A 26,416-nucleotide genomic window follows, 5' to 3' on the forward strand; every position below is an offset into this window, starting at 1 on the left:
AAGTTTGTGCTGGTTTCATTGACATAAAACAATGTGGCCTTCTGGTCTACCTGCCTTTGTCTAAATGATTAGTTTTAATAGTCATTGAGAGCATTACCCTGACCATAGTAATGAATTTTGTAGCTACCATTACATATGCCTACATTGTCTTGACACTACATATAATTCAAAGGCCTTGGATGTGGCATTGAAACAAGACTTCATTAGTCAGAAAAACGTACCAGGTCTATTTATATGAACATCCAGAAACAAAAAGCAACACTGTGGCTCATTGCACCATTTCCATTCATATTCCCTATCCAGAGACCATTTTCCTACAGAGCAGTGATGGGCTTTAGGACATTTTCATATGATTCCAATACCGTAAGAGAAAAGTCAGTATCTGTTGTGGAGATGGTATAAACTGTGGCTAATATCTATGTACCCATAATGTATTTCATTACTTTAAGGTATGACACTCTGTCTCACGCTTAATACTGTGCCCTAAGACAATGGTTCTCAAATTTTGCTACATATTAGAATCACCTGGGCAGCTTTAAAAACTCCTGATGCCTGGGCTGCACCCAAGAGCAGTTAAATTGGAATCGCTGTGGTGGGATCCACAAATCAGTATCTTTGAAAAACTCCCCGCATGGTTCCAACGCGCAGCCCAGGATGAGGACTGGTACTCTGAGTGTGAGACACGCTATCCGGACGGAGGTGACACGAGTAACTAGTGCTCAGGAACTCAGTGTCTCTTGCCTCCAGCTTGTACTGCTTCATGTCCTAATAGTTCCGAGAGGTGGTGGGGCTGGTGCTGCAGGGAGGCAAGACCAGGAGTACTGATGGCTGCACAGTGGGCTTTGCTATTGACACAGAACATTTAAAAAATGATAACGAATACTGATATTAATTCTCAAATTTTTAAAATTCATTAACTTATTGTTAAATTTCATGGTTTTTAATGTACTTTAACGACCAGCTGACTGGGGGAAAAAGTGAGGGGAGGGGAAATTAAAAAATAAATTGTATATATTAATGTAAATGCACGTTAAAAGTGTAAAAAGCTTCTTTCACAAAGTTAAAATTTTAGTAGTACTTTGTAAACATTGTTGCTGTTGTTCTTATGACCCACATAAAACCCTAAATATCAAAAGATAATTCAAAGCTATAAAAAAATGTGAAAAGAAAGATCCAAAGACTCAACTTAAGCCTATGGTGAATGTGGTCTATGAGTGCAAGGTGTGGAGACCCAGATCCAATCAGATGCTCTGTGGCCCTGAGAACATCACAGACGTGGGGAAGTGTGTCCATATCTTTGCCATTTAATTTTATAAGGCTACAAAACAAAATAAAGCCCAGGATTTCCATGCCTACTTTAGAATAGTGGTTCTCAAGCTTGGCTACCCATGAAACCCACCTCAGAAGCTTTAAAAAATCTTGCTGCCCAGGCTGCACTCTAGACCAGCTACATCGGAACCCCAGGTGGGACTTAGGCTGGCATCAGCCTCCTGTTACAGCTCCTCAGGGATTCCAATATCCAGGCAAGGGTGAGAGCAACTGCTTCAGAGGAAAGAAGTAGTTGCCTGGATCCTAGACTTCTCTCTCTTCTTTCCACAGGAAGCAACACAAAGACACACCAGGAAGGAAAGGGAGGAAGAAAGGAAAGAGGATCTAGAGAGGAAGGAAGGGCCTCTTGCTTCCACAGCAGGAAAAGTCCGGCTCGCACAGCCTGCTCCTGCTTACTGCACTCATCAAGGCTGGTAGCTACCTTGGACTTTGTGGTCGTGGTCATCCTGCAGGATCGCAATGGCAACCGTGTGGTTATTTTCCATCTCTAGGAGAGTAGCTTCATGGCTGGCGGTGATATCTTCTACCTGAGGGAGATCACAGTTACGGTTACACAGTGAGCTGGGGAATTGAGGGCAGCAAGATCCTCGCTGCTTGGAGAACAGAGGTGGAATTCAACGAGTGGAAAGGTCAGTGGCCCAACACGTCAAGGACAAGTCATTCTGCTGAGATGACAGCCGTCCTCAGCCTTGTGCTGAGCCAGGAGAGCCAGGATTTGGTGGTAACATGGCAGCCCCTGGAGTCAGAGGGAAGTCACTGCCACAGCGCAGCTGTTACAGGAGGACATCAGCTCCCAGTGGGGGATGGCTACCTAGGCCACCTCTTCACGGTCCTGGGCCTGGCTTTTGGGCCATCCCCTTCCCACTCCGTTCTTTCCCCTTGCGCCAATCACTCTATGAGGTGATGACAGAGAAGGAAAAGAAGAGGGTCCTCCCCACTAGATATTGTGTTCTCTCTATTTCCCAGTGGCAGGTAGGAGCTGCAGTACACAAGGTAAATGGAGGGAACGAACACTTACCAAGCTACCTGCTCTCAGTGGCTCCATTTAACCCTCACGGCAACATTATGAGGTAGATATTTTTATGCTCATTTTACAGATGAGGAAACCAAGGCTTAGAGAGTTTTGAAATGTTTTGCCCAAGGGTGAGTAAACAGCAGGGCCAGCAGTTGGCCCAAGTCTGACTCCGAAGGTGAAGCTCTCTCAAACACACCACGGCTGCCCCCAGCAAGACCCATAACTAGTACCTTATGACCCTCTCCCCAGCACCAAGGCAGGCTGGCAGATCTGTACGATCCCACCTCACCCGCTGTGTGCACCGCATCCACTTCCTAAACGTGAGCTTGCCCTGCTCAGGTCCGGGCAATGTGGAGCTGCTCCCGTGGAGGGCTGCTCTTGTGTGGCTGCAGGGACATGTCCAGGAGTTGAATCACAAGCAGTGCGGCCAGTCCAGGATCCTTTATTTTCACCCTTCCTGATCGCTGCCCCCAACTCACCTGCCACGTTTACTGTTCTGTTATGGTTGTTGTGGCTGTTGCCTTCACTGCAAATGTGTGACTTATAGGAGTAATTGCACAAACGACCTCTCCCTGTGATAGCAAACCAGAACAGAGTCTTTCCAAATTCTTCGTTGGTGACCCACTGTAAAAATTACCACTGAACATCGTAACACAGGGCACACCACACGAAACCAAAGTGTCACAAAGCAATACTTTCCCTTCCTATTTGCAATAATCTGGTTTTTAAGCTTTTATTCTATTTTACTTTGTTTTCTCAAAATGCTAATTACAAACCACTAAATTTATGTCACAACCTACAAATGTGTTAAGACCTGGCATCTGAAAAACACTAAACCAGAAAAGGTGCCCGGGTCCTGCAGCTCTTTGGTGGACTAGTTAAGGACATATTGCCTGGAGCTGGTGGTATTCAGCCACCTCTTCGAGTCTCTCATGTCTCTGGGGATAATTCCCAGGCTGACCTTTGATCTAAAGGGGGAAGGGATCTCCAGAAGAAAGGAAGCCCACTCGCAAAGTGGGTGCGTGGGAGTATTTGTATTTTAAAATGGGATAGATTCCCATTCTAGATACTATAATTGCATGGGAAAATTTGTCTGACTTCTCTCTCCTACAGTAAATGAGACCCTCATCCACTAAAACAGAAATCTCACTGGCAAAACCAACTCTGAACTCCGCGGTGTTAGGAAAGCCACATTACAATATGAAGACGGACATGGTGGGCAATGGCTCACTTTTGTTCACTGGCTATTCTTGATTAAACAATCCTTGACTTGAAGCTCAGAGATGAATCCACTAGCAGAAAGGCTGATTGCCACAGTATTTAATTGTCCAATTCCTGTTTAGATGAGGTTTTTATGGAATTTTTGTCCAAAGCCTTCCAGTCTCTTGGAAAAATAAATCACTGGTTTAAAGAAAAAGGAAATATCTTTTCTTTCCACTCCATTACTGATGTCAGTCAAGCCCACAGCACACTGCCTGTAGAAACAAGCACGCACACATTATCTGGAGGTAAGTTACCCAGTTTAGTATAAAGGAAAATCTTTTATCAGTCCTTGGTGTGATTCTAATTTGTTGGTCTCTCATACAAATTGCCATGGGTGGTTTCAGAAAAGAGAGATGAATGGAAGGACTAAGTTCCAGAAGCGTCCCATGTGTCCCTGGAGCTGGACATGCCCCGACTGGCAATACCACACTATGTGTGTGGCTGAACATGCCCTTCCGGTTTGTTGGAAGGCAGGTCTTTGATTTAGTGGTGATGAAATACCACACCCAGCATATTAAAGATCATGTAAGGGCAAGATCCATCTGTTACAGCTTCTCAGAGGTGCTTTTATGAATGAAATACTCGTCTCCTCACTCTGAAAGGCCACATACAATGAGAGGAATGCCCAGTATAGTTTGAAGGAAACCAATGAGAGCCAATGAGCCAAAATTTGGGCACAATCATCCTTACCCTTCAGTAATCTAGGTTTCTTTACATCTTCATGGTTTTAAAAGAATGTTCCCTCTATGAAGAAGGGATTCTATTTTTTGTCATAGTATTAATCCCCATGACTTCTCCTCCCATGGCTCCTGGCTTCTTTCTAGAGCACGAGTTCACATTTCGAAGAAGCCAGTAAGAACTCTCAGCCTGAGAAGACCTTGAAACCTTCTGCAGGCATTTGAAGAGATTCAGACAAGTCGACCCAAGGGAAACACAAGATAATTTTATGCATTGTAGATCACCAAGTCAGAGGCAAAAGGTGCTAATCCATTATCAGGGCATAGCAAGCTTATGCGGGATGAAGCATCCTTCTCTTCCTTTTAGAACCCTGGGTGGGGCCCCCTTAGACCACTGCTGGACCACCCTCCTTCCTCCCCCAGGAAGACGGAGTTCTGGGCTGTGCCACGGAGGAGTCTGTCAGTGTGCCCATCAAATCACTAGTCCTCGTCACATGGAGAAGCAGCTGCTCCCTGTGGCAGGCACCATGCCCACAGCTGCTTGCTGTCCAGCTGGGCTGAGTCACAGCAGAGCAAAGGGCTGGAGAGCCGCCCTCTCAGACGGGTAAGAATAGAGATGCAGGGTTTACTTCATTTAGCCATTTGCAAAATGCAATTATCGGAGGCTTTGGCAATTCACTTAGAGAAGCCATACATTTAGAATGAAGAAACATGTGCTTTATATTGTTTCAGCTTTACTCATTAAACCCAAACCAGATTAAACGCCCATTTACCCCCATCCCAGACATGTATTCCCATCTGATGAGACAGAGGGAGCCCACCCATGTTTACTGTCTCCAGGGCTCTCGTAACGACTTTCCTTCTAGATCAGGAGGGGCTCCTTCCCTTCTGTGCTGGTATCCACTCAGAGCAGGCGGCCAGCCAGGCCAGAGCTCCCGGTCCGACTTCATCCCATTCCGGGGTGTGCCTTTTGCCCCCTCTGCAGCCCACCACGTGGGCAGGTGTTCAGAGAGGCCCCATCTTCCCTGCACCGCCTCCTCCCAGCGTACAGCGTCTCTGGGCAGTGACGGGTGGGAGCTCTGGTGCTGGAAGACTGGGGGCCCCTCGGGACCTCATTCTATTTGATTAGAGAGAGTGTGTTCCCTGCTGATGGCAGCTGTGCGCCTGCTGTGCAGGGGGACTAAAGAGACGTAATGCAAGATGATGGACAAAGTGGCCTCTGTCCACTCTGATGAAGCTGAGGATGATGCCTTCGGAAAGGATGAACGGTACCTCCTGAACATGAGACAAGGCGACCGTCAATTCCACAGGCTGAGGACGACGCTCCTCAGGGGGAAGGAATCTCTGCTTGGACTTTATTCAGCAGAATCCACAATACATCTAGGAACCAGCGGTCCCTGATGCGAGTGACTTCAGGGTCAGGTCAGGGAGTAAGACAAACTGCCAGAGGGTCTTGGGGGCATGGGGTCAAAGGTCACAAGTCTGATCATTGAACGCCAGGCTCTGTGACCAAATATCTTCAGCGAAAAGCCAAAGGCAGCCCAGAAAGGAGGACTGGAAGCTTGGCTGAGGAGGAACTATGTTTGGGGCAAAAAGAGAAAAAGCATGTGTGTTTATAGTGAAAATCTGTTTTGTGTGCTTTGAGAAAGGGTAGCTATGGCAATTTGGCTTCTATTAATGTGTAGCCAGCTATAGAATGAGGGCTGATTTGATTAAACACTTTTATAATCATACTTGAAAAATAAAAGTCATACCATGTCTTCAAAGTCAGTGAAGAAAGCCAAGAGGCACGGCCACGCCCTGGCTCAGCCCCTAAACTCTGCAGGACTGAGGAACGCGTCCCTGCGTCTCCAGGCCCTGGGGATCCTTGACAAACACCAGATGCCAGGCCCCACTCAGTGATTCTGATTCAGTTAGTGTGGGGGGAGGACAAGGTGTTTTGTAGAAGTTCCCCCAAGTGATTCCCATGTGTGGCCAGAGAGACAGTCGTTGTCCCTCAGGTGAATGAGTGGACAGTGGAGCTGTCCTGAGGGAGACCCTGCAGTCGAATCAGAGGGCAGCCTGCCTGAGCAAGCGAGCTCCCAACGTCAGTGAAGCCTCAGAAAATCCCACGGGTCAGACTGAAGCAGCCTCCCTGCTGCCGGCTCTGGGGCGCTGGGGTGTGAGGAGAGGCCAGATTGGTTAAGTCGAGTTTTAAATCTCCAGAAGGATACAGATGTCACTCTCTGTGGAGTTAGCACTGCCGAGTGCAACCGTCCCTGATCAGGAAGACATGAGTGTGGAGAGTTCTGCATGGATAACTGAAACCACAGAAAAACACCCAAACCTCCACTGCAGGCATGCACTTGAGTCTTCTCCTGCACTAAACAAATGAGTGCTTATTCTATTTGGAAATGAAAATACTGGATTAGGTGCGTTTCCTCCTTTTCCTCTCTGCCTGCACGCTCTCTGCCTGCATGCTCTCTGGTGGAGAAGCTGCAGGCCAGGGTAACAGTCAGCAGCAGGAGCAGAATCAGAGGCCTGAATAATTCAGAGGTTTAAATCATCCAAACCCCAAACCCAATGGGCTGCTATAGGCAAGGTTTACTCAGCTGGAAAGCACTCAGATGCTATTTCCACCATCAAGTGTTCCCTCGTCCTCCCAGCTGGAAGTAAACTCTCAATTCCTAAACACATCATCTGTATTTCTCACCCAGTATTATGGTTTCCAGGCATGTGTCTCAGAACGTCTCCTGGTCCATAACCTGAGGCTATGGAACAAGCTAGTATACGTTTGATAAATCTTGGCATCTCTTGCCGTACCCTATCATGATGCCTTCGTACAGTGGGCATTCACTAAATCTCTCTGCGTAGTGAATGAATCAATGAATGAATTGCTTTAGCTATCATCAAAGGTCAAGAAGAACAGAACTCAGAGCCCCCATAAAACAGAGCACTTTTTAAATATACATAGGTCGCTTGTGTAACTCATTCTCAAGCAGAATAGCCAGGGCCTTCTTTCCTTTCAGTCCCTCCCAGTATGAAATCTCTGAAAGGCTGCCGAGGCCCAGATTAGCGGGGAGGTGAGAGCACATCTCCCGGCATGCGCTTCTGCACCGACCAAGCCCAGCGAGGTGTTCTGCCCCAGGCTGCGCCCCACCAGTGGATGGGCTCCACTCAGCAGAGGCCTTAGCTCTGTGGTGGTGTCCATACACAACACCCCGACGTGAGCCTTCAGTCAGACGGCTCCCTTGAAGCACATTCTTCTGCCTGATAACGACCTCCTGCCCTCCCTCCCCGCCTCTTGGCACCTTCTAAGCCAACCCAGAACTTCGGACCAGAAGTCTCAGTGAACACGGGTATAAATATGTTCTGTGTGTAGTTGGGAACGAATAGCCCCAGGATGCAGTGGCACAGAACAAGGTGACAGCTGTACCAGGTTTGAGATGTATCAAGGGCCATGAAATAGGTAAGCCCATAGACAGCAGCAGGCACAAATGTCCACGTACAGGAGTCACGCTCAGTGAGCTCAGGAGGCAAGATGCTGGGGGTTCAGTGTCTAATCTTAGCACCAGCAGGTAACTTTAGCTGTAACCTATTCTGTTTCCTGGTCTCTAAGTCTCAACTCCCTCAAGCAGGCAGCCGTGTCTGGTTTCCACAGGCCTCTAAAAAAGGAGAATGACTAACCTGAGATGCTGAATAGAATCAAGTGCTATCAGATCGATTGTTTTTTTGTGTGTGTGTGAGGAAGATTAGCCCGGAGCTAACATCTGTTGCCAATCCTACTCTTTTTGCTGAGGAAGACTGGCCCTGGGCTAACATCCCTGCCCATCTTCCTCCACTTTATATGGGATGCTGCCACAGCATGGCTTGCCAAGCAGTGCGTCGGTGTGCACCCAGGATCCGAACCCCGGGCCGCTACAGCGGAGTGCGCGCACCTAACCGCTACACCACCGGGCCGGCCCCGAGATGGATTTTTAATTACAACGACAGTACTTACTATTACTCTGCAATTCCTCCTGTGCCCCTACGATGCACAAGCCTCTGGGGACCGTCACTGTCCAGGATATCTATTTGGAAGCAGCCCAAGGAGGGCAGCCCAATGTTCACGATAATGAAGGGCCACTCAGCACTAGCCTGAGATTTAAAGAGCACTCTTCACAGATGTCACTGTACCTTAGGACTATCATAAGCAGACTATGTGAAATCACACACCAATTAAAAGGTGGGAATAAGGCATCAGAGCCTTGGGGACTTAGAAAAAACAGGAGCAGAACTAGTTCTGACGGAAGCAGAGTTGGCTTGTCCCAATCGCCCGCCTCCCGTCAGCACTAGCGGTCGTAATTGACAAGGCAGCTGGCCGTGAGGATGGGCACGTCGGCTCCTCCTGCCTTCCTGCTGACAGGCTCCCTGGGAATTACTTTCTAGTTATTTCAGGAAGAATTACCTTCTCTAGTAAGACCGCTGGGCTCAGGTTAACTAGTGTCATCATTCTTTCATTTGGCAAAACCACACTGAGGGCCTCCTCTGTGCAGGCATGGTCAGGTGCCAGAGATCTAGCCGTAAGCCTGCAGACAATTCTAACCTGGTGCTCGACAGCACGGATGCTGGAGCCAGACTGGGTTCAGCCCCGGCTGGTCCATGACCAGCTCTGTGAATTCTGGCAGGTCACTGAACCTCTGAGTCTTGTTTTTTCACCTGTAAAATGGGGACAATAATGGCACCTCACCTACTGTGAGGATCACATGAGGTAGTAGATGTCAAGAGTTCAGGGCAGTGCCTCGTGCACCGCAAGGGCTAGATACGTGTTTGCTTGTCATTATTACTGCCCTCATGGAATGTGCAGATGATAAACAGGGTACACAAGTAAAATTTACAATGTGTTAGATAGTGACAAGTGCTGAGGAAAAACTGCAGCAGGGAGGGGGCGGGGAGGGTGTACGTGGTGCAGAAGTTGTAATTTTAGATAAGGAAGGACCTCACTGAGAAAGTGACTTTTGAGGAAAGTCTGGAAAAGAGGGAGAAAGGGAGCCATGGAGTGTCTAGAGGGGGAGCATTCCAGGCAGAGTGCAAAAGCCCCAAGGTGGGAGCACACCTGGGAGGACGAGGGAGAGAGGGAGGGAGGGAGGGGACAGTAGGAAGAAATGAGGTCGGGGAGTGAACTTGGAAACAGCTCACCCACTGAACAGAACTTCTCGCTAAAGCAGTGCCGGCTGCCCCCGCTTCCACCCGCGTCTCCCAGCAGCAGGGCCTGAGCCCAGAGCCGCGCACTGACCTGCTCCTGGTGCTGACACCGGATGCGCAGCAGCTGGGCGCCGTGCTCCCCCTGCAGGCGCGCCACCTCCGCCTGGAACCGCAGCTGCAGCCGCTCCTCCAGGTCCTGCAGCTCCGCCCGCTGCTGCCAGCCCAGCTGCCTCACCTCGGCCTCAAAGCGCCTCTCCAGCTCCTCCTTCTCCCTCTGCAGTGTCTCACACTTGGCTGTGTTGAAGGCTGGGGGAGAGAACAACATCTTTTAAAGATCGGTTAGGAGGCGCCGAAAGGTCTGAAGCCGCGTCTCTGACACCCGCGGGCACATCCTCAGGGTTCACGTGACGACCAGGCACGAGTCTCTTCCTTTGGCAGAACTTCACCGTCTGTAAAGTGTCTCCCTTCTCCTGCACCTGATCCTCACAGCAGACACAGGAGGCCGAGAGGAAACCTGACCCGGGCGCTCCGGGGACTTGCCCAGGGTCAGCCGGCGTGTGGAGCAAAAACTGCGGGGGCAGCTTTGGGCTTTCTGACCGCGAGCCCCGTGTTCCTGCCGCTAGAGCAGGGTTTCTCTGAGGGTCCATGGACCACAGGCATCAAAAATCTTGGGCGTTTGTTAAAAATGCACACTCCTAGGCACACCCCGGGTGGATCAGAGCCCTGGGGCAGGAGCCCAGGGCGTAAACTTTTCACAACGCCCACGGCGACTCTTAGGACCATCCAGGTTGAGACCTGGGCACACCCGGCAGCCGAAGAGAGGATGGGGGTGGGGGTCCAACAGCCAAGCTGTTCGCCCAGGCTGAAAGGCCAACAGGACAGTCTCAGAGAAAGTGCGGGGGTTTCCTTTCAGGTGACCGAAGCTTCACTCACACCATTCCTCTCCAGCGGAAGGACAGGGACCACTCGATCCCCTTCCGTGCAGGCGTGCCTCCCCTTCCAGTCCTGGCTTCTTCCCCGGGCGCTGGCAGGGGCTGAGGCAGTGACAGCAGACCACGGCTCCTGCAACTGCTCCTCACCCGGGAGCCTGCGCCCCCTGGGCTGCGGGCAAGAGTGGCTGCTCTCATCCTAAAGATGGCCTCCTCCACTGCAAACTGCTTCCAGGAAGGAGAAAAACACTGACAATCTCCTCTGTTTAGGTCAAGTGGAGTTGACCGTATACACGCACCCAGAGGTCGAGGGGCACATACACATCCTTCACATTCCACAAAGACTGGGTGCCACCATGCTCTCCACTCTGTGCTACCAGCTGGGGAGACATTGTCATTTGCTTAAAAATTGAGTGAGTCGGTATATGTACTGGTTAATGGTACTCTACACCCAAGGCGTGGTTAGTTATGATCAGAAATATACACCCAAGGTGGTTAGACAGCATTTGAAACACCCTGATCAGAAGTCCCACCCTACAGAGACAGCTAATTCAAGGCCTTCTTTGCCACATTCGACTCTAAAAGAGTTTTTTCATTAGCATGAGGGATGTTTAAAACACTTTTTTCCCCTGGTAAAATGAGTGGTGGATTGGCTGGATATCATTTGGCACCTTGCCCCGTGTGAACAGTGTGTAAGAGTCTGGCCAGCCCAGCAGCCTAACGCTGTCCCCAACGGCCTTCTTGGCCTAGGGCTTCGACTGGCCCAGTGTCCCATGTCCCACCCTTTAATGGAGGATTCTGATGCACAATCTGGCCAAGTTGTCTGCAGGATCTGCCAGTGTAATCGGGGTGTCCTGAGCGTGGGGTGGTGGCTGCTGTCCACCCACATGTAGGCAATAAGAGGATGCACTGTCTGTAGGGAATTTAAAAGCAATAACCAATTGGAAAAGCCCTCTGCTTTTTATTGCCACCTTTGCCAGTAATTCTAAAGAACGTTGGTGAAAAAATACTCGTCCTCAAAAAAGTCTTTTGTTAGTCTAAGTTCTGAACAATTTCTACAATTACTTGTCGAGGTGTTTAAAAATAATTTTTGTATTTTAAAATAATCACAGAGGAAAGTTGGAAGTACAGTACAAGAACATTACTGTACAAATGACATTTTTTTTCCCTGAACCATTTGAGAATAAGAGGCTGCCCTGCTGTCCCATCACTCCCGAATTCCTTAGTGTATATTCCCTACCACAAGGACATTCTCCTACATAACCAGGACACAATCGTCAAAATCAGGAAATCAACATTGATCCAACAGTGCCATCCAACGCTCAGACTCCATTCAAGGTTCACCAGCTGTCCCAGTAATGTCCTTTCTAGAAAAAGGATCCAGTTCTGAAGCATGAGTTGCATTTAGCTGTCCTGTCTCCTGGGTCTCCTTTCGTCTGGGACAGTTCCTTGGTCTTTCTTTCCTTGACTTTCAGGATCTTGACACTTTTAAAGATGACAGGCCAGTTATTTTGTAGAATGTCTCTCAATTTGGTTTGTCCGATGATTCCTCATTATTAGATTAAGGTCATGCGTGTTTGGCAGAAATATCACAGAAGTGGCACTGTGCTCTTCTCATTTGAATATTAATAAGTTTGAATAATCTTTAAAATGAAATTTCTTCTTTTTTAATTGTTTATATAGTGAGTCAGGAAAATAATGCTTATTACTGATTATTACAAGGTTATACTGGGAATGATTTTGTGTTATAGAAGAGGGAAGGTTACAAATGGTCCAGTCTGGGTGTCAAATGTTAGGTATGCCCCTGAATATATATATTATTGTCACATCTGCTGTGAGTAAACCTTTTAGGCGAGGTCTGCCTATGGGCCAGGTTGCTGGGAATGCACTGGGCGTACCACCACAGGGAGTAAGATGCCTTTTGCTTGCTCGCTAATAAATACTAGCATGAACAGCAGACTCGGTCTGAGGCCTTCTGGTACCTAGTAGTGGGGTCGTGGTGGAGGAGGTCCAGAGTCCTCCCCTACTCTGATCACTGGAGCCTATGGTCCCCACAGAAAGAACCTAACAGTAACTAATGGCCATAGTGGCTCAGGCCTGGCAGCAGCAGTGAGGAGATGCCTGTTCCCAGGAGTCCTGACCCGCTGGCTTTAACCCAGCTCCAGCCTTTCCCAAAGACCCTCCAACGGGGGGAAGTTATTAGGGATTTCACCAGGGCCTTTGGCTAGTGAAAAAGGCTATCAGGATCCACAGACTAGGTAAGAGGTGTATATATAAGGCAGGTTTATCCTGGGGTGACTGGACAAAGACATGGAATGTCCATTAAAACAACAGTGCTTGATGGATTGAGACAAAGTCAAAATGAGGCAAACAGAGGAGCAATAATTTTACCTACACACGGGGAAGGCGGAGTCATCCGACAGACAAAAACCTGGCGCCACTGGGTAATGGCTGGGAGCCCCAGGGCGGGTTTCTGGGTGCCTGGGGCCTGTTTGTAGAGTGCTCTTGTTTCTGTAATTTGGGTGAACTAACTTCATAGTGGTCTCTGCCCCATGTATCGTGCCCGGTGGATGGGATCACAATAAAACAGTGACAACAATCCTTTTGCTTGTATTTAAAATAGGTCCACAAAGCAGGGCACAGAGAGGAGACACAAATGGTTAAGAAACATGAGAATGGACGGTCGGCACCATTCGTGATTAAATACATGCAAATTGAAGCCAGAAATAATTTCTCACTTAAAAGGCTGATCAAGATGAAATACTCCGATAATACAGGAAGGGTATGAGGAAAGCAGCATTTGATGGACTGTTGTGGGAATTAACTGATAAGCTGCTTTAGAGGGCAAAAATATCTTCCAAAATTTAAATGATACGGATGGGAGCATTAGAGGGTGACAGCTCAAGAGTATGGGGTTTCTTTTTGGAGTGATGAAAATGTTCTCAAGTAGACTGTAGTGACAGTTGCGCAACTCTGTGGATATGCTAAAAACCACTGAACTGTACACTTTCAATGGGTGAATTGTATGGTACGTGAATTGTATCTAAATAGAATTTTTACAAAAAAGGAAAGAAAATTTAAAAAATAACATGACGGAAAATATCTCAGAGGATAAATTTAGATGTTTTTATAGAAGGAAAGTTCATATTCTGATTTTAAAACTCTATATAACAATGGTGAAGATATATGCTGGCAAAATAAAACAAAAATGAAAACCCCACCACTAAGCTGTTTTATACACACACACAGGCATATGTGGAGCCTAAGAACCATTCTTAGTGTTTCTTAACTAGAGATATATCAAGCACATAAAACTCAAATGAAAATAATAAAAAATGCTGATCATGTATTTTGTCCTTGGTAAAACACTATTTTGTATGGGAAAAAAAATGATTTATCATATACTAATATCAGTATAACTCCAGAAAATTAAGGCAACTAGTTGACTATACAGATTGTGTAGATGGAATAAAACAGATGAAAAGGTAAAGAAATGAATAAAAGCAAATCAGTTACATTGGAGAGAAAAATTAAATGATGCATAATTTTAACCCAACAATTTTACAAGTGCACAAAAAAACTTGATCAAGGATGACTACTAAGTGTCATTTGCCTTAGGGAAATGGTGGGGGGCTACTTAGATAAACGATAAACCCAAGATACATATATGACAACTCCTATATACAATGGGATATAGGTAGCTACTAAAAAAATAAGGTAGGTCTTTTTGTGCTATCATGGAGTAATATCTGTAATATATTGTTAAACAAAAAAGGCAAGATGCAGAAATAGCATGATGGTGTAATTCTATTTGTAGTGGAAATGTATCTATCCATCGTCTATCTCTCCTCCCTCCGGAGGTTGTGTGCTTAAGTTACAGGACTCACTGCCCAACCAACACCGGCAACAATGTATATTTAATAAGATTCTACTATTTGTTTGCATGCCTGATGAGTAAAAACATTTAAAAAATTACCACCATTATTAAGGAGAAGACTGGGTTTGAAAAGGTTATGGTATCCAGCGGTCAGAAATGACATGACTCTTCTTACTATTTTATTTATATCAGTGGCAGGATGACCCATGGGCCTGGCACTGTCTGGGGGCTCAGAGACGACTGGTTTTCATACAAGAGCTGTTCTCCCTGAACTGCACTGTTGCCTTAAATAAATCATGAGCTGTGCAGGCCTCAGTTTTGCTGTCTATAAAGTGGCAAAGTAGTCATTTTTTTCACATATAGCTCCAATCTCCAAATTCCAAATTGCTATTATGCACGAGAGAGGTTATACTTATATTCTTCCCAGACCCCATGTTTTGAGCCCCAGGCCTGCAGAAGATATTGGATGAGATGAGCAGCTGGGCCACCAACGGAAAGAGTTCCAATGACAGAGTCCCTGAAGAAATAAGCGTCCTCTTGCCTTGGGTAAATTTTCAAAAATGTATCTATTCGGGCACTTTGCAGACAGAGATTAATGTGGGCTAATTTAACAGCGTTAGACAACATCCAGAGGCTTACTTTCATTCCTCCTTTATTTATAGGAATAGGAATTCACGTGAAAACATTCGGTACTTCACAGCGAGAGGCAAACACCACAATAACAAGTCCCTAAAATCTAAGAAGCTAAGACAATGATTTCTAAAATATCAGGATTATGATTGGCCAAGACAATATAACACTTCTCATTCATAAGCATGAGTTTGAAAAGCAAAAGCAGGATTAGAATCTATTGTACAGTTTAGACAATTGAAAATAGACATGTATGTATGTATGAATATATGTATAGTGTGTATATCTCTCTCTCTCAAAACACCTAAAATATTATTAAAGCTGCATTTAGAACATCCTCAGACATATATAATACAAAGATACCAATCTACCAGTCTATGAGTGTAGCACAAGAAGATGCAGTGTGATCCTTGGGACAATGCAGGGTAAAATTGCTGTGGAACTATTTGTAAAGCAAGCTTAATTTCAACCCCAGTTCATAAATCAAGTGAGAAGGAAAAAACTCAGTGAGTAAGACCAATTTTCTTTCAACAATTGCCCCAAATGTCTCTTGAATAATTACCACTTTTTATTGGTTTACCAGAGAGGTAGCAAAGAGCAGTAATCACAGCACTAGACCTAAATTGAAGAGAAGTATCTGGCTGTATAGCTCACGCAAAAAGCATAAGGAATAATGTTATACTGCCTTTTGCAGCATAGGGAGTGCTTTAGATATAACAACTATAAAATAAATCATCTAAATATGAAGAAATGATACTGTGTATGAATAAACGGCCTGTTATAATGGTCAGTGTTAACGGGCTGAATTGCGTTGCCCAGAATTCATATGTTGAAGTGCTAACCCTCAGTGCCTCAGAATGTGACCATGTTTAGAGACAGGATTTTTACAGAGGTAATTAAGATAAAATGAGGTCATTAGGGTCAGCCCTAGTAATCCAATATGACTGGTGTCTTTATAGGACACAGACAGCTACAGAGGGAAGACGATGTGAAGACACAGGGAGAAGGTGGCCATCTGTAAGCCAAGAGGAGAGGCCTCAGAAGGTACCAACCCTGCTGACATCTTGATCTCGGACTTGCAGCCTCCAGAACTGTGAGAAGATAAATGTCTGTTGTTTAAGCTCCCAGTCTGTGGCGCTTTGTTATGGCAGCCCTAGTAAACTAATATAGTCACTAGGATGGAAGCACATCTCAGTTAGATAAGAGATTAATTTGTTTCTTTGGGAGATAGGGAGTAATTGAAAAGAGAAAATAACTTTCAAGGAAAAAATTTAATTTAAAAATTACCCATAGTCTCACTACACAAGGAAAATGAAATTTTCAATTGCATAAGCCCTTCATAGCTGTAGCAGTGGTGTGAATTCTTAATATTCTGTTAGGAATTTTCCACGTGTTCCCACTTCACATTTTTATGGCTACCTTATATTCTCATGTTGAAGTACCAAAATTTATATGCCCTTGTTGTTGGACATTTGGTTCATGTCACCCACATATTGTTTTTCTTTTTACATTAGGATAAATTCCTAGGAGTGGAATTACATGGGGTTAAATCATGTGCATCTTTACGCTGTGAAGTTTTGGGGTTTTTTTTTTTTTTTGATGGCAGTGATCATGCAACAAATCAGTGCCCACCAGGGGGAGCTCTAATGCCTGAGAAATGCCCTCTGGCGGCGAATGCCTTTCTCCAAACTTGTCAGATCACAGAGACACACAGGAGGCAAACAGGCTCAGTCTCATGAAACAGGCTGCCTGGGATCCTGGCCACACTGCCCTCTACAGCCCTACTCTCTTTTCTCTTTCCTTAAGATCATCTTTTTGATGAAGATGTCAAGAAGAGAGAAAAGGAGAGCTAAAAATGGAGTATGAAAGGTTCATGGACTAAGTAGAAATAAGAGGGAAGGGGCCAGAGAGAGTCCTGGGTCTCCTGTCATTCTGCAGGTCCATGCAGCATCTCCAGGGCCTGTGACTACCTGAGAGCTTGTGCTGTAAAAATAACAGCTCGCATTTATAGAGTGCTTCCTGGGTGTCAAGCACCTGACATACTGGCCTCACCTAGATAGATATTGTTGCCCACTGTAGCCCTACTAGGTGTCCAGAAGGTAGACTAATCTCCATTTGCAAGGAGCAGGTGGGAGCTGAGAAAGGATAACTAAGTGATCCAAGGCCACTCTGTGAGTGGGTGAGGCCCCTGCAGAGCAGGGGCTGGAGCCCAGGTGAAGTCTCCCCTTTCCTCCGCCCCTGCACTGGGAGCAGCCCAATGCACAGGCGTTTAACATCTCAGAGGCAGGGCAAGGCTTTGGCATATCACCTTCTAAGCACTCACTGCTCTGAATCTCAGTGTATCTCTTTACCTGCCTGTCTCCCTCACCAGTGGGCAGGGACAGTGTCACATCAATCTGTATTTGTGGTCACACGGGCAGGCCAACAGTCAACAGACAGTAACTGAATTCACTCAGCACCTGCCATGTGCCACGCCCAGTCCTAGGCACGGTGGTGAACAGGACACGCTGCCACGGAGCGCAAACAAACAAATGAGCAAAATTATTACACGGCAAAATTCTTACACGGCAAAATTCTGGATAGCAAAAACTTGAGATAACTGCAGAGAAGGTAAAATAAGGGCATGCTAGGGAAGAACTGGGGAGAGGGCAGATTCCTTTAGCTCGGGTAGACAGGAAGCCACTCTGAGAAGACACCCTCTGAATGGAAGTGAATGACAGAGCAGTGTGCAGAGGTGGAGGGAGGGAGTTCCAGGCAGAAGGAACTGCAGGTGTGAAGGTCCTGAGATGGGTTCCATTTCGGAATGCTTAAGGAACAGAAAGACTACCACGGGCTCGAGTGTCCATGAAGGACAGAGTGGAGGGAGGTGAAGTTCAAGAGACAGGCAGGGTCAGATCATGCAGGGCCTGTGGTTTCTGGAAAGGAGTTATAGTTGTAGTCTGGTAACAGTGGAAAGCCCTGGGACAGTCCTAAACAGAGGATAAGAAGAGCTAATGAAGCTTCTGAAAGATCCCTCTGGTGGCTGCACGGAGAACAGACCGTGCGAGGCAAGGATGGAGGCACAGCAAGCAGCGAGGAGGATGTTTTTGGAGTCCAGGCAGATTTACTGGGGATGGACTGAGGCTGCAGCATGCTGAGGGATGGACTGATGTGCAACGTACTTGGGAGGCAAAGCCACCTTGACCTGCTCGTGGATCGGATGAGGGAGATGAGGGAAAGACAGGAATCAAGGATGACTCAGGCTACTGATCTGAGCAACTGGGGGTGGTGGTGCCATTTAAGGAGACAAAACAATGGAGGAGTCGTCCACCTGGGGAGAAAACCATGCATTAGACACTGAATAAATCTACTGAATTAATAGATGAGTTCATGTACGTATAAGGGCCCATAGTTCACAAGTGTTATGGTGGAATTCTCCTCTGATCTGTGCTACTCAAGAAGGGCCTTTCTGAATGCTGTCAACTAGTACAAAAAAGATGAAATTCAGGACTGCTGAATTTTGACAAGCCTTGTGACACTTAAATGATTACTGACAATGTTTCATTGCACATGGTTCATATGCTGTGGTCTATTTTACAAAAGTGTTGAAGTCTTAAAAGCATGAGATCCCGGGACAGGCTCTAGCTATTAAATCTCCCTCTGAGAAGTGGGGGCAGACTGACAGATGTGTTTCTCCCTGTGGGTGTGTAAATGGTTTGTGGAAGGAGATGTGAGATTTGGCTGTAGTGAGATGAAGAGCGTTCTCTAGCTGCCAGGAGTTTTGAATGCTAGGTAACAAATATGGAAACATTTCTTATCAAGGTGGCATTTGAACATTTTACTTACCTACTGGTCTAACTTTGGCAACACAGTCCCCGAACTGGATGACTATATATAGAATTCCTCAAGATTCCCAAATACATGTCATAAAGTGCTGCACTAAAGTCCCATCCCTTACTGCTCAAACTTTCACACGAGTGATATTAATAACTCAGACTGTACACTGAATCCTGAATATCAGAGTTTCCAGAGAACAGATTAGAAGGGGTGGGGGAGGTGGTGAGGTGGGGAGATGGGAAGTCCAGGAAGGGAAGTGGTCAGGTGACACCTGGAAAGGAGCGGAGACAAAGGCAGATCCCCCCGAGGCAAGGGAGGCAGGAGGAGCCCCGGTCTCCAGGCCCGGCCTCTGTTCCAGGCACTATCAGCACTAGGTGTGGGAGTTGAGGCAACTCACTCAACCTCTCTGGGTATAAACACTTTCACTGTAAAATGAGATCAGGCACTCTTATGGGCTGAATTATGATCCCCTAAATTCATGTGTTGAAGCCCTAACCCCCAGTACCTCAGAATTTACTGTCTGGAGATGGGGTCTTTGAAGAGGGGATTAAGTTAAAATGAGGCCATTAGGGTGGGTCCTAATCCAATATGACCAGTGTACTTATAAGAAAAGGAGAGACACCAGGAAAGAGGAAATGGATTTAAGAGGGTGGTTATAATTATGAGTTTTGAAAAGAAAAAAAAGCTATCTACGTGAGAACTAATAACACTACAGCCCATAAATAGGAAATGACTTTATGAGGAAATGGTTTTCCACAGAGCCTGTTTCTTCCTTTCCTCCAGGTTCATTTGGGCTTGCAGAGTTTTAAAAGCATGTCTATGGCACCAGCTCATCTAATGCACTCCACGGGGCCATCCTGAGGGTCCGGGCTTTGGACAGCGCAGATAATGGCTTCAGGAGGTATGGGGAGTATTTACTGCTTTTAATTTATTTTTCTCTTGAGCAAAATGGCATCAAAAAGATGATCCTTTAATTTTATCTCAAATTAATATTTGTTACATATATTGTACAGGTAACATCATCTCCATGTTGAACATACCCTCTAGAAGGAGCTTTTACTAACTTCCTGAAAAATGTTTAAACAGAAGCATAATTTGAGGTTCTGGACCCCTCTTCACTGGGTGGAATTTACCTTAGAGTTCTAAAAAATGACTCCTATGACCCTGACATAATAAGCTTCACAGCCTGGAGTGGCCCCATTTGACAGAATGTTACTAACCTCAATGCTTCCCCTTCTTCGCTCCGAGGTGGGTATGGAGACCAAGTGGCTGCTAGATAATAAATTTTAATGCATTTGATGGTAGTAGGCTTAAATATCATCATCCCTTCTTTCAGGTTGTCAAATGCAAAGCATGACCTGGCCTGGGTGCTCTGTGCTCTCTACAGGATTTGAGAGATCCCCCTCAGAGGTTTTCCTAGATGTATAATTGTCTTTATTTTTTATCCAAGGGTTTACTACTTTTAATTTTTCACAGGAATGAAGGATTGTTTTAAATCTATGAAATCTAATTTTTTAAAAGGTGTGCATTTCCACATTAACTTATCCCAGCCTCTCTCCATTACTTCAAATATATCAAATTGATTCCAAGGAACAAATGAGCCCCCTTGAACTATTTCTACCCACTCATTTTTAGGCATAGACACAGAAGAAGCAACGTTTTCAGGCAATCTCAAGAGCCCAAGAGTGTATTCATGAATAACGGACCTGTCTGTCCAATGCCCTGGCTACAGCTGCTGCCTTTATCGATGGGTTCCCATCACTTAGCACAACGCCAGGCTGATTTCCATAGATACATGCTGACTCGAATGAGGCCAGGACATCACTCCCACAGAGTCCCAGTCCTCACTCCACTGAGGGGACTAGCGGAGGTGCTGAGACAGCAGCACAGGACAGCCACACCCCTGTCAGCGCACCTGGAGCTGTCTCACCTGCGGACTCTGGCTTGTCCTGGCTGATGGGTTTGTGTCCCTACTGCACGGGTGGATCCCATTTACCTGGTAACCGTCTCACCACTTCCACGGGAATCATCACGCCCGTGGTGGCAGTTTCTTTGCAGAGACCCAGCTTCCGGCCAACATGCAGACTCTTCTAATTTATACAGTCACTAAAACTGAGCAGTTAGAAAAGTGACTTTCAGCTGAGAAATGAAGACAACTCTACCTCACTGAGTGGTGCCAGGATTAAATGTGAAGCACCCAGCACAGCACCTGGTTGGAGCTCACCCTTGCTTTGCTGTGTGCTGAGGACTTCCCACTCAAAGCGTGGTCCACTCACCTGGGAGCTTGTCAGAAACGCAGACTCTCGGGCCCACCCCAGACCGACTGACTCAGAACCTGCACACTAACAAGATGCCGGGAGAGTCACGTGAGCAGCACTGTGCTGAGGAGCACGAGGTGCACTGACGGCACAGGGAGGAGAGTCTTCATCCCTCAGTGGCGCTCCTCTCTCTGAGCACACAGCCTCCAGGTGGGTAAAAAATCAGCTTCAAGACTATTAATAAAGTAAAAGTTCTCAGTACTTAAAACCTAAAAGTATGTCGTTTGACCACAGTTAGCGTTCAGTAAAGACGTGTGGCGCTGGGGCAGCCAGAGTTGGCTGTGAGTCGGGCTCAGGAACCAGCACGGAGGGTGGGGGTGAACCTGGCTTCATGAGATGCTCAAATGAAAGGAGGAGTGCCTGGCAGGTTTCAGAACGTGAGGACAGGAAGAACGGCAAGTGAGAGAAAATGAAATAAAATCCGTTTGAGACCAGATGATGAATCACACTGACCCCTTTCCAGGGCAGGGGCTGGACAGGCAGCCCCAAACAGGGCCAAAACAATAGCGTGAAAAGATTACAATTTTAAGGGTAGCCTACCTGGTTACCAGGTGTGAAATGTACAGAGACACCTGCCCCTGTGGCATTTCTTAGTATTATGCAGAAAATACCAAGACGACCATGCTGCTGGACAATGTGACGTGAAGGGGGGAATTTTGGGGCTCCTTGCTTTGCCTCTCCTGCTGTTCGGAGGTTGTGGAGAACCCATGTGCATGGGCACAGTGCCTCCTATTAGAGAAAGACAGAAGGCTCCTTGGAGACACCAAGGGGTTACAACTTCTGGCAATAAATAAGGAGGGAGTCAGGCAGTAGCCCCTGCAGTGCTTACTGTACGTGACAGGCCTCTGTGGCTGCATCTGCTAGACGTGGGTGGTTTTTAAAGTGACTTCGAGCAAATTCAAACTTGAAGAGTGGTGGTGAGACCCTGTAAGAGAAAGAGTCCCAGCATACACTAGCATGGGGATGGACAGCATGGGACCTGGCACTAGGTCCGCAGGATCCCGGCTATGCTGGAGGAGCAACCTAGACCGGCCTGAATAAGACTACGGGTGTCTCCAGTAGGGAACATCTGGAGAATCATATCAGAGGTCCACCTGTAGCTCTTAGGACAGGTTATAACACATTTCCAGTTAAGGAAACTCCTCAGTTGTTTCGTAGAAAAGGTTCAGTCATTCTCGGTTAATCCTGTTACTGTCTTTACAGAACACTGAGTTCAAGACCTCTTTCAAGTGCTGTGGCCAGAGCACAGGCACCTCAACAGACGTGAGCTTGAGCTTACTAGCTGACACTCCTGTGCAGGGGATTAATCCCCCTCTAAGCCTCAGTTTCCTCATCTGTAAAATGGGGACTACTGTAGGACTTACCTCCTAGGGCGAGTGTGAGGTTTAAACGGGATAATTCAGAGTAAGTGCTTACCATCGTGCCTGGCCTCTATTAATCGTTCAAAAAATTTTGATGGGGGTACATAGAATCATGGCAATATTACAAATGGGAATATTTTCCAGCCTTCGTGAAAGCTAAGGTGATACAAAGCATAAGAAAACACACACATCACACACATACATTTAATGCAGTGGGCCCACTTGGACTACTGAAGTTAAAACTCTGGTCCCCAGTGCTGGTGTGAGAGGTCACTGCTGCCCTAGCCAAAAATTATTTTCATGTGGCTTATTACTGCTTTGGTTTGCTGCACATCCTTAAGCACGTATTGTTTGAGGAAACAGTTATCAGATAAGGACCTATGCCCAGTGCCCTGGGTCTCATTAGAGGCTGCGCAATGATTACTTCTGCCAAATCCAAAGCCTGAGGTGATCATGTCCACCTCACGTAGTGGCCACAAGTGTGGCCTAAGGTGCTGCTTGCCAGCAAGGGCCTGCGTGATCATGGTCTTCATCAGAATCCCTAGGAAGACAAGTTCTCCCTTTTGTTACTGCTGGTTAGAATATTACGTCTGTTTCTTAAAACGTAATCACAGAGAAGCAAGAGGGGGCTTCCTACCACACCAGGTGCCAGAAGATGTAAAAACTTCTTTCTCTTCCACATTTTTCCAGAAAAAGGCCTCAGGCAGAGAGGAAGGGAAGGAGTACCACTGGATGGAGGGCCTCTGTGATGGTCACTGTCGGCGGCATCACGGCTGCGGGTACTGAGCGCTCTCTACATGCTGGATGCTCTACTGAGTGCCAAGAGAGGGTTATTGAACTCCACAGAAACTCTGTCAACTGGGTGCAATTCCTACTTAATGATCCCACCTTACAGAAGAGAAACCTGGGCAGCAGAACCAAGTGAGTCCAAACCTGTGGCAATCTCCAGGCTGTGCTGCCACACGGTCCTGTGTTCAGCCAGTGGTTCCCAGACCTGAGCGGGCATCAGAATCACGTGCAGGGCTTGTTAGAACAGAGTGCTGGGCCCACCCCTAGGGCTTCTGATTCATTAGGTCTGGGGTGGGGCCCGAGAATCTGCATTTCTAACAAGTTCCCAGGCGATGCTGATGTTGCTGGTCCAAGGACCTCATGCTGAGAACCACTCCTGTAAGCAAAGACAGTGCTTCTTAAACTTTAATACAAATTATCTGAGGATCTTGTCAAAATGCAGACACTAATTCAGAGGTTAGCAGGGAGCCTGAGAGTCTGCATTTTGAACAAGCCCCAGCTGGTCTAGGGTTGCTGCTGGTCTGGGGACCACACTTTGAGCAGCAAAGCCCTAGGGCTTAGTGCTCAGTACTCAGGCCACAGAGCCCCGCCTCCCCTCGTGTGTAGAAGACACACAGCCTTTACCACCTGCCTCTGAAAAGCTGCTCAAAAACAGAGCAGCGGGCAGACAGTGTCTATCGCTGCTTATGGGACCTGCCCTTGCTGCCACTCTGAGCCAGCTGCCCGTCTGGATTCAGGCCTCTGTTCTCTCACCTGGCTTGAGCTCCCAATGCTGACCCTGAGGCTATCTGTGCTGACTTAGCTCTGAGGCTGTACCCTCCTGGTGAGTTCGAGTCCCAGGACACGGAATTTCCTTCAAGGTTCCAGCCTGTGGTTTCTCATCCTCCTCACCCCTTAGTTGGAGTCATATAGTGACACCCTGTCCCCCAATCATGTACCCTAGGCAGTAAGGAGACTGGCACCTGCTCACAGCCATCCTCCCCATGCCTATCCCCATCCGCCTCCCAGGCACCTTTGCCAAAGCTGGGAATGGCCTGCTCAACACCATGGCCTCCAGGCCCTTCCCAGAGCCAGCAGCCACAGCTCCACCAAGACTCCACAATGGCGTCACCACCATGCCCTTCACAGGGCTTTGGAGCCCCAGGAATGGCTCCAACTCAGCTGCCTCCACCGGCCAACATGGATTCCTTCAAATCCTCTTATTTCTTTGCTCAGAAGAGGCTGTGTGTGTGTGGCCACCAGATGGGGGCTCTGAGGTCAGATGGCCGGGGTTTGGATCCAGCCTCTGCTATTTTGGCTGTGTGGCCCAGGGCAGGTGACCTAACTCTGTGCTTCAACTTCACCTGTACAATGCCCTAATTGGGCACACAGCCTTGACTTCTACTTCACTGAGAAAACTGGAGTCAACAGGCATGGAGCTCTACCACTCTTCATTCTGAACCTTAAAACAATCTTCACTCTGGAAGATGTCTTGTCTGAGATTATATTCCTTGATGACTACTTCCCTGCACTCTTATATCTATACCCCCTGTATGAGTTTCCTGTCACTGTTATAACAAAGTACTACAAACTTAGTGGCTTAAACTAACTCAAATTTATTATCTTATAGTTCTGAAGGTCAGAAGTCCAAAATAGGTCTCACTGGGCTAAAACCAAGGTGTCGGTAGGGCTGTGTTCGTTTTTGGAGACTCTACAGGAGAATCCATGTCCTCACCTTTTCCAGCTTCTAGAGGCCACTTATATTCCTTAGCTCATGGCCCCTCCTCCATCTTCAAGGCCAACAGCACAGCATCCTCAGATCTCTCTCTCTGACCCTTGCTTCTGTGTCACATCTCCTCCTCTATCTCTGTGCCTACTATCTTCCTCTTTCTAAGAACCCTTATGATTACATTGGGCCCCAAAGGAGAATCCTCCCATCTCAAGATCCTTAATCACATCTGCAAAGTCCCTTGACAACATGAGGCAACATACTCACAGGTTGTGGGGATCGGGATGGGGACATCTTTGGGGGCATCATTCAGCCTACCGCATCCTCTCGGTTTCTCCTGAGCCTCATTCCTTCCTATGCCCTCTCCCACTCCAATTTTCCCTCACTCAAATGGCTCCATGCACACAGCCTCTACAAATGTTTGAGTCTCTCTTATCTTTAACAAGCAAACCAAAACCACACCAGAGCACAACCTTCCTCCCCATGCTCTCCTCTGCTGCTTACCCTCCACTTCTCTCACTCGTCATAGCCAAGCTCCTCACAAAACAGGGAAACATCTCCTGTCTCTACCTCCAATCTCTCCTTTCCCATCTGCTCTTCAAACCACTGCAATCAGACAGTGTCAGCCCCACCTTCTCAATATGTCTGGAATTTGGCCACTTCTCCCTCCTCCCTGCCACTGTCCTGGCTGCAGCCACCATGACCTCTCATCCCGGTTTTACTGAAAAGTCCCTGAACTGTTCTCACTGCTCCAGTCTTTGCCCTGGACCAATCAGTCTCAACACAGCAGCCAGAGAGAATCCCTGAAGACGGAGTGAGCACACTGCTCCTCTGCACGAAGCCCTCACCTCACTCAGGGTGCAGGCCAAGTCTTCACACCGGCTCACCAGGTCCTGCACGTTCTGAGCCCCGTGGCCTCCTCACCTCAACTCTCACTCCTCTCTCCCTCGTTCACTCTCCTCCAGCCACACTTGCCTCTTTGCTGTTCCTTGAACACTTTTAGGCCTCTGGTTCTCAAAGCAGGATCCTCAGAGCAACAGCATCAGCAGCACTTGAAAACTTGTTGAAACGCAAATTCTTGGGTCCTGCTCCCTTCCTACTGAATCAGAAACTCTGGGGGGTGGGGGGCCCAGCAACCTGCACTTTCACAAGCCCTCTAGGTGGTTCTGATGCTGAAGAGGGAGGACCACTGCTCTAAGCACCTTCCTACCTCAGGGCCTTTGCACTTGCAGATTCTCTGCATGGAAATCCCTTCTCCCAGCTCCCTCATGGACACCTGGCTCTCCCTCTCTGGGTCTGGATCTCAGCCCCAGGAGCCCCTCGTCTCAGCTCAGAGACCACTGCACCCTTGTCAGAGGTCTGAGGTTCAGCTCCATGAAGTGTCTTATCCAAGCTTCTGAGTTTTAATAACCTCAACCTCTTCCTGAGTACCCCTAGCTGCTTCTGACAGCTGCTACCTCCATGAGACCTCAGAGTTCTCAGTTTGCCTTTTCAGTTGCCTACTTAACAATTCTTTATATTTAATTCTCATTGGTAAAATA

The 26,416-nt window shown here is 47.2% G+C and overlaps 1 protein-coding gene across 4 annotated transcripts in view; it reads right to left on the reverse strand.

Annotated features, from left to right (window-relative positions):
- MTUS2 (microtubule associated scaffold protein 2) overlaps positions 1-26,416 on the reverse strand; it is a 578,912-nt gene that overhangs the window by 13,842 nt on the left and 538,654 nt on the right. For all 4 annotated transcript variants that reach the window (XM_087436240.1, XM_087436241.1, XM_087436239.1 and 1 more), the window contains 2 exons: positions 9,539-9,753; positions 1,751-1,856 (listed from right to left, as the gene is read on the reverse strand). In XM_087436240.1, the coding sequence (XP_087292366.1) occupies positions 1,751-1,856; positions 9,539-9,753 (321 nt within the window). The remainder of the gene's footprint in view (positions 1-1,750; positions 1,857-9,538; positions 9,754-26,416) is intronic.

The sequence above is a fragment of the Ceratotherium simum genome, chromosome 10, assembly GCF_057802395.1.
Source record: "Ceratotherium simum simum isolate JZ-2026a chromosome 10, ASM5780239v1, whole genome shotgun sequence".
NCBI lineage: Eukaryota > Metazoa > Chordata > Mammalia > Perissodactyla > Rhinocerotidae > Ceratotherium > Ceratotherium simum.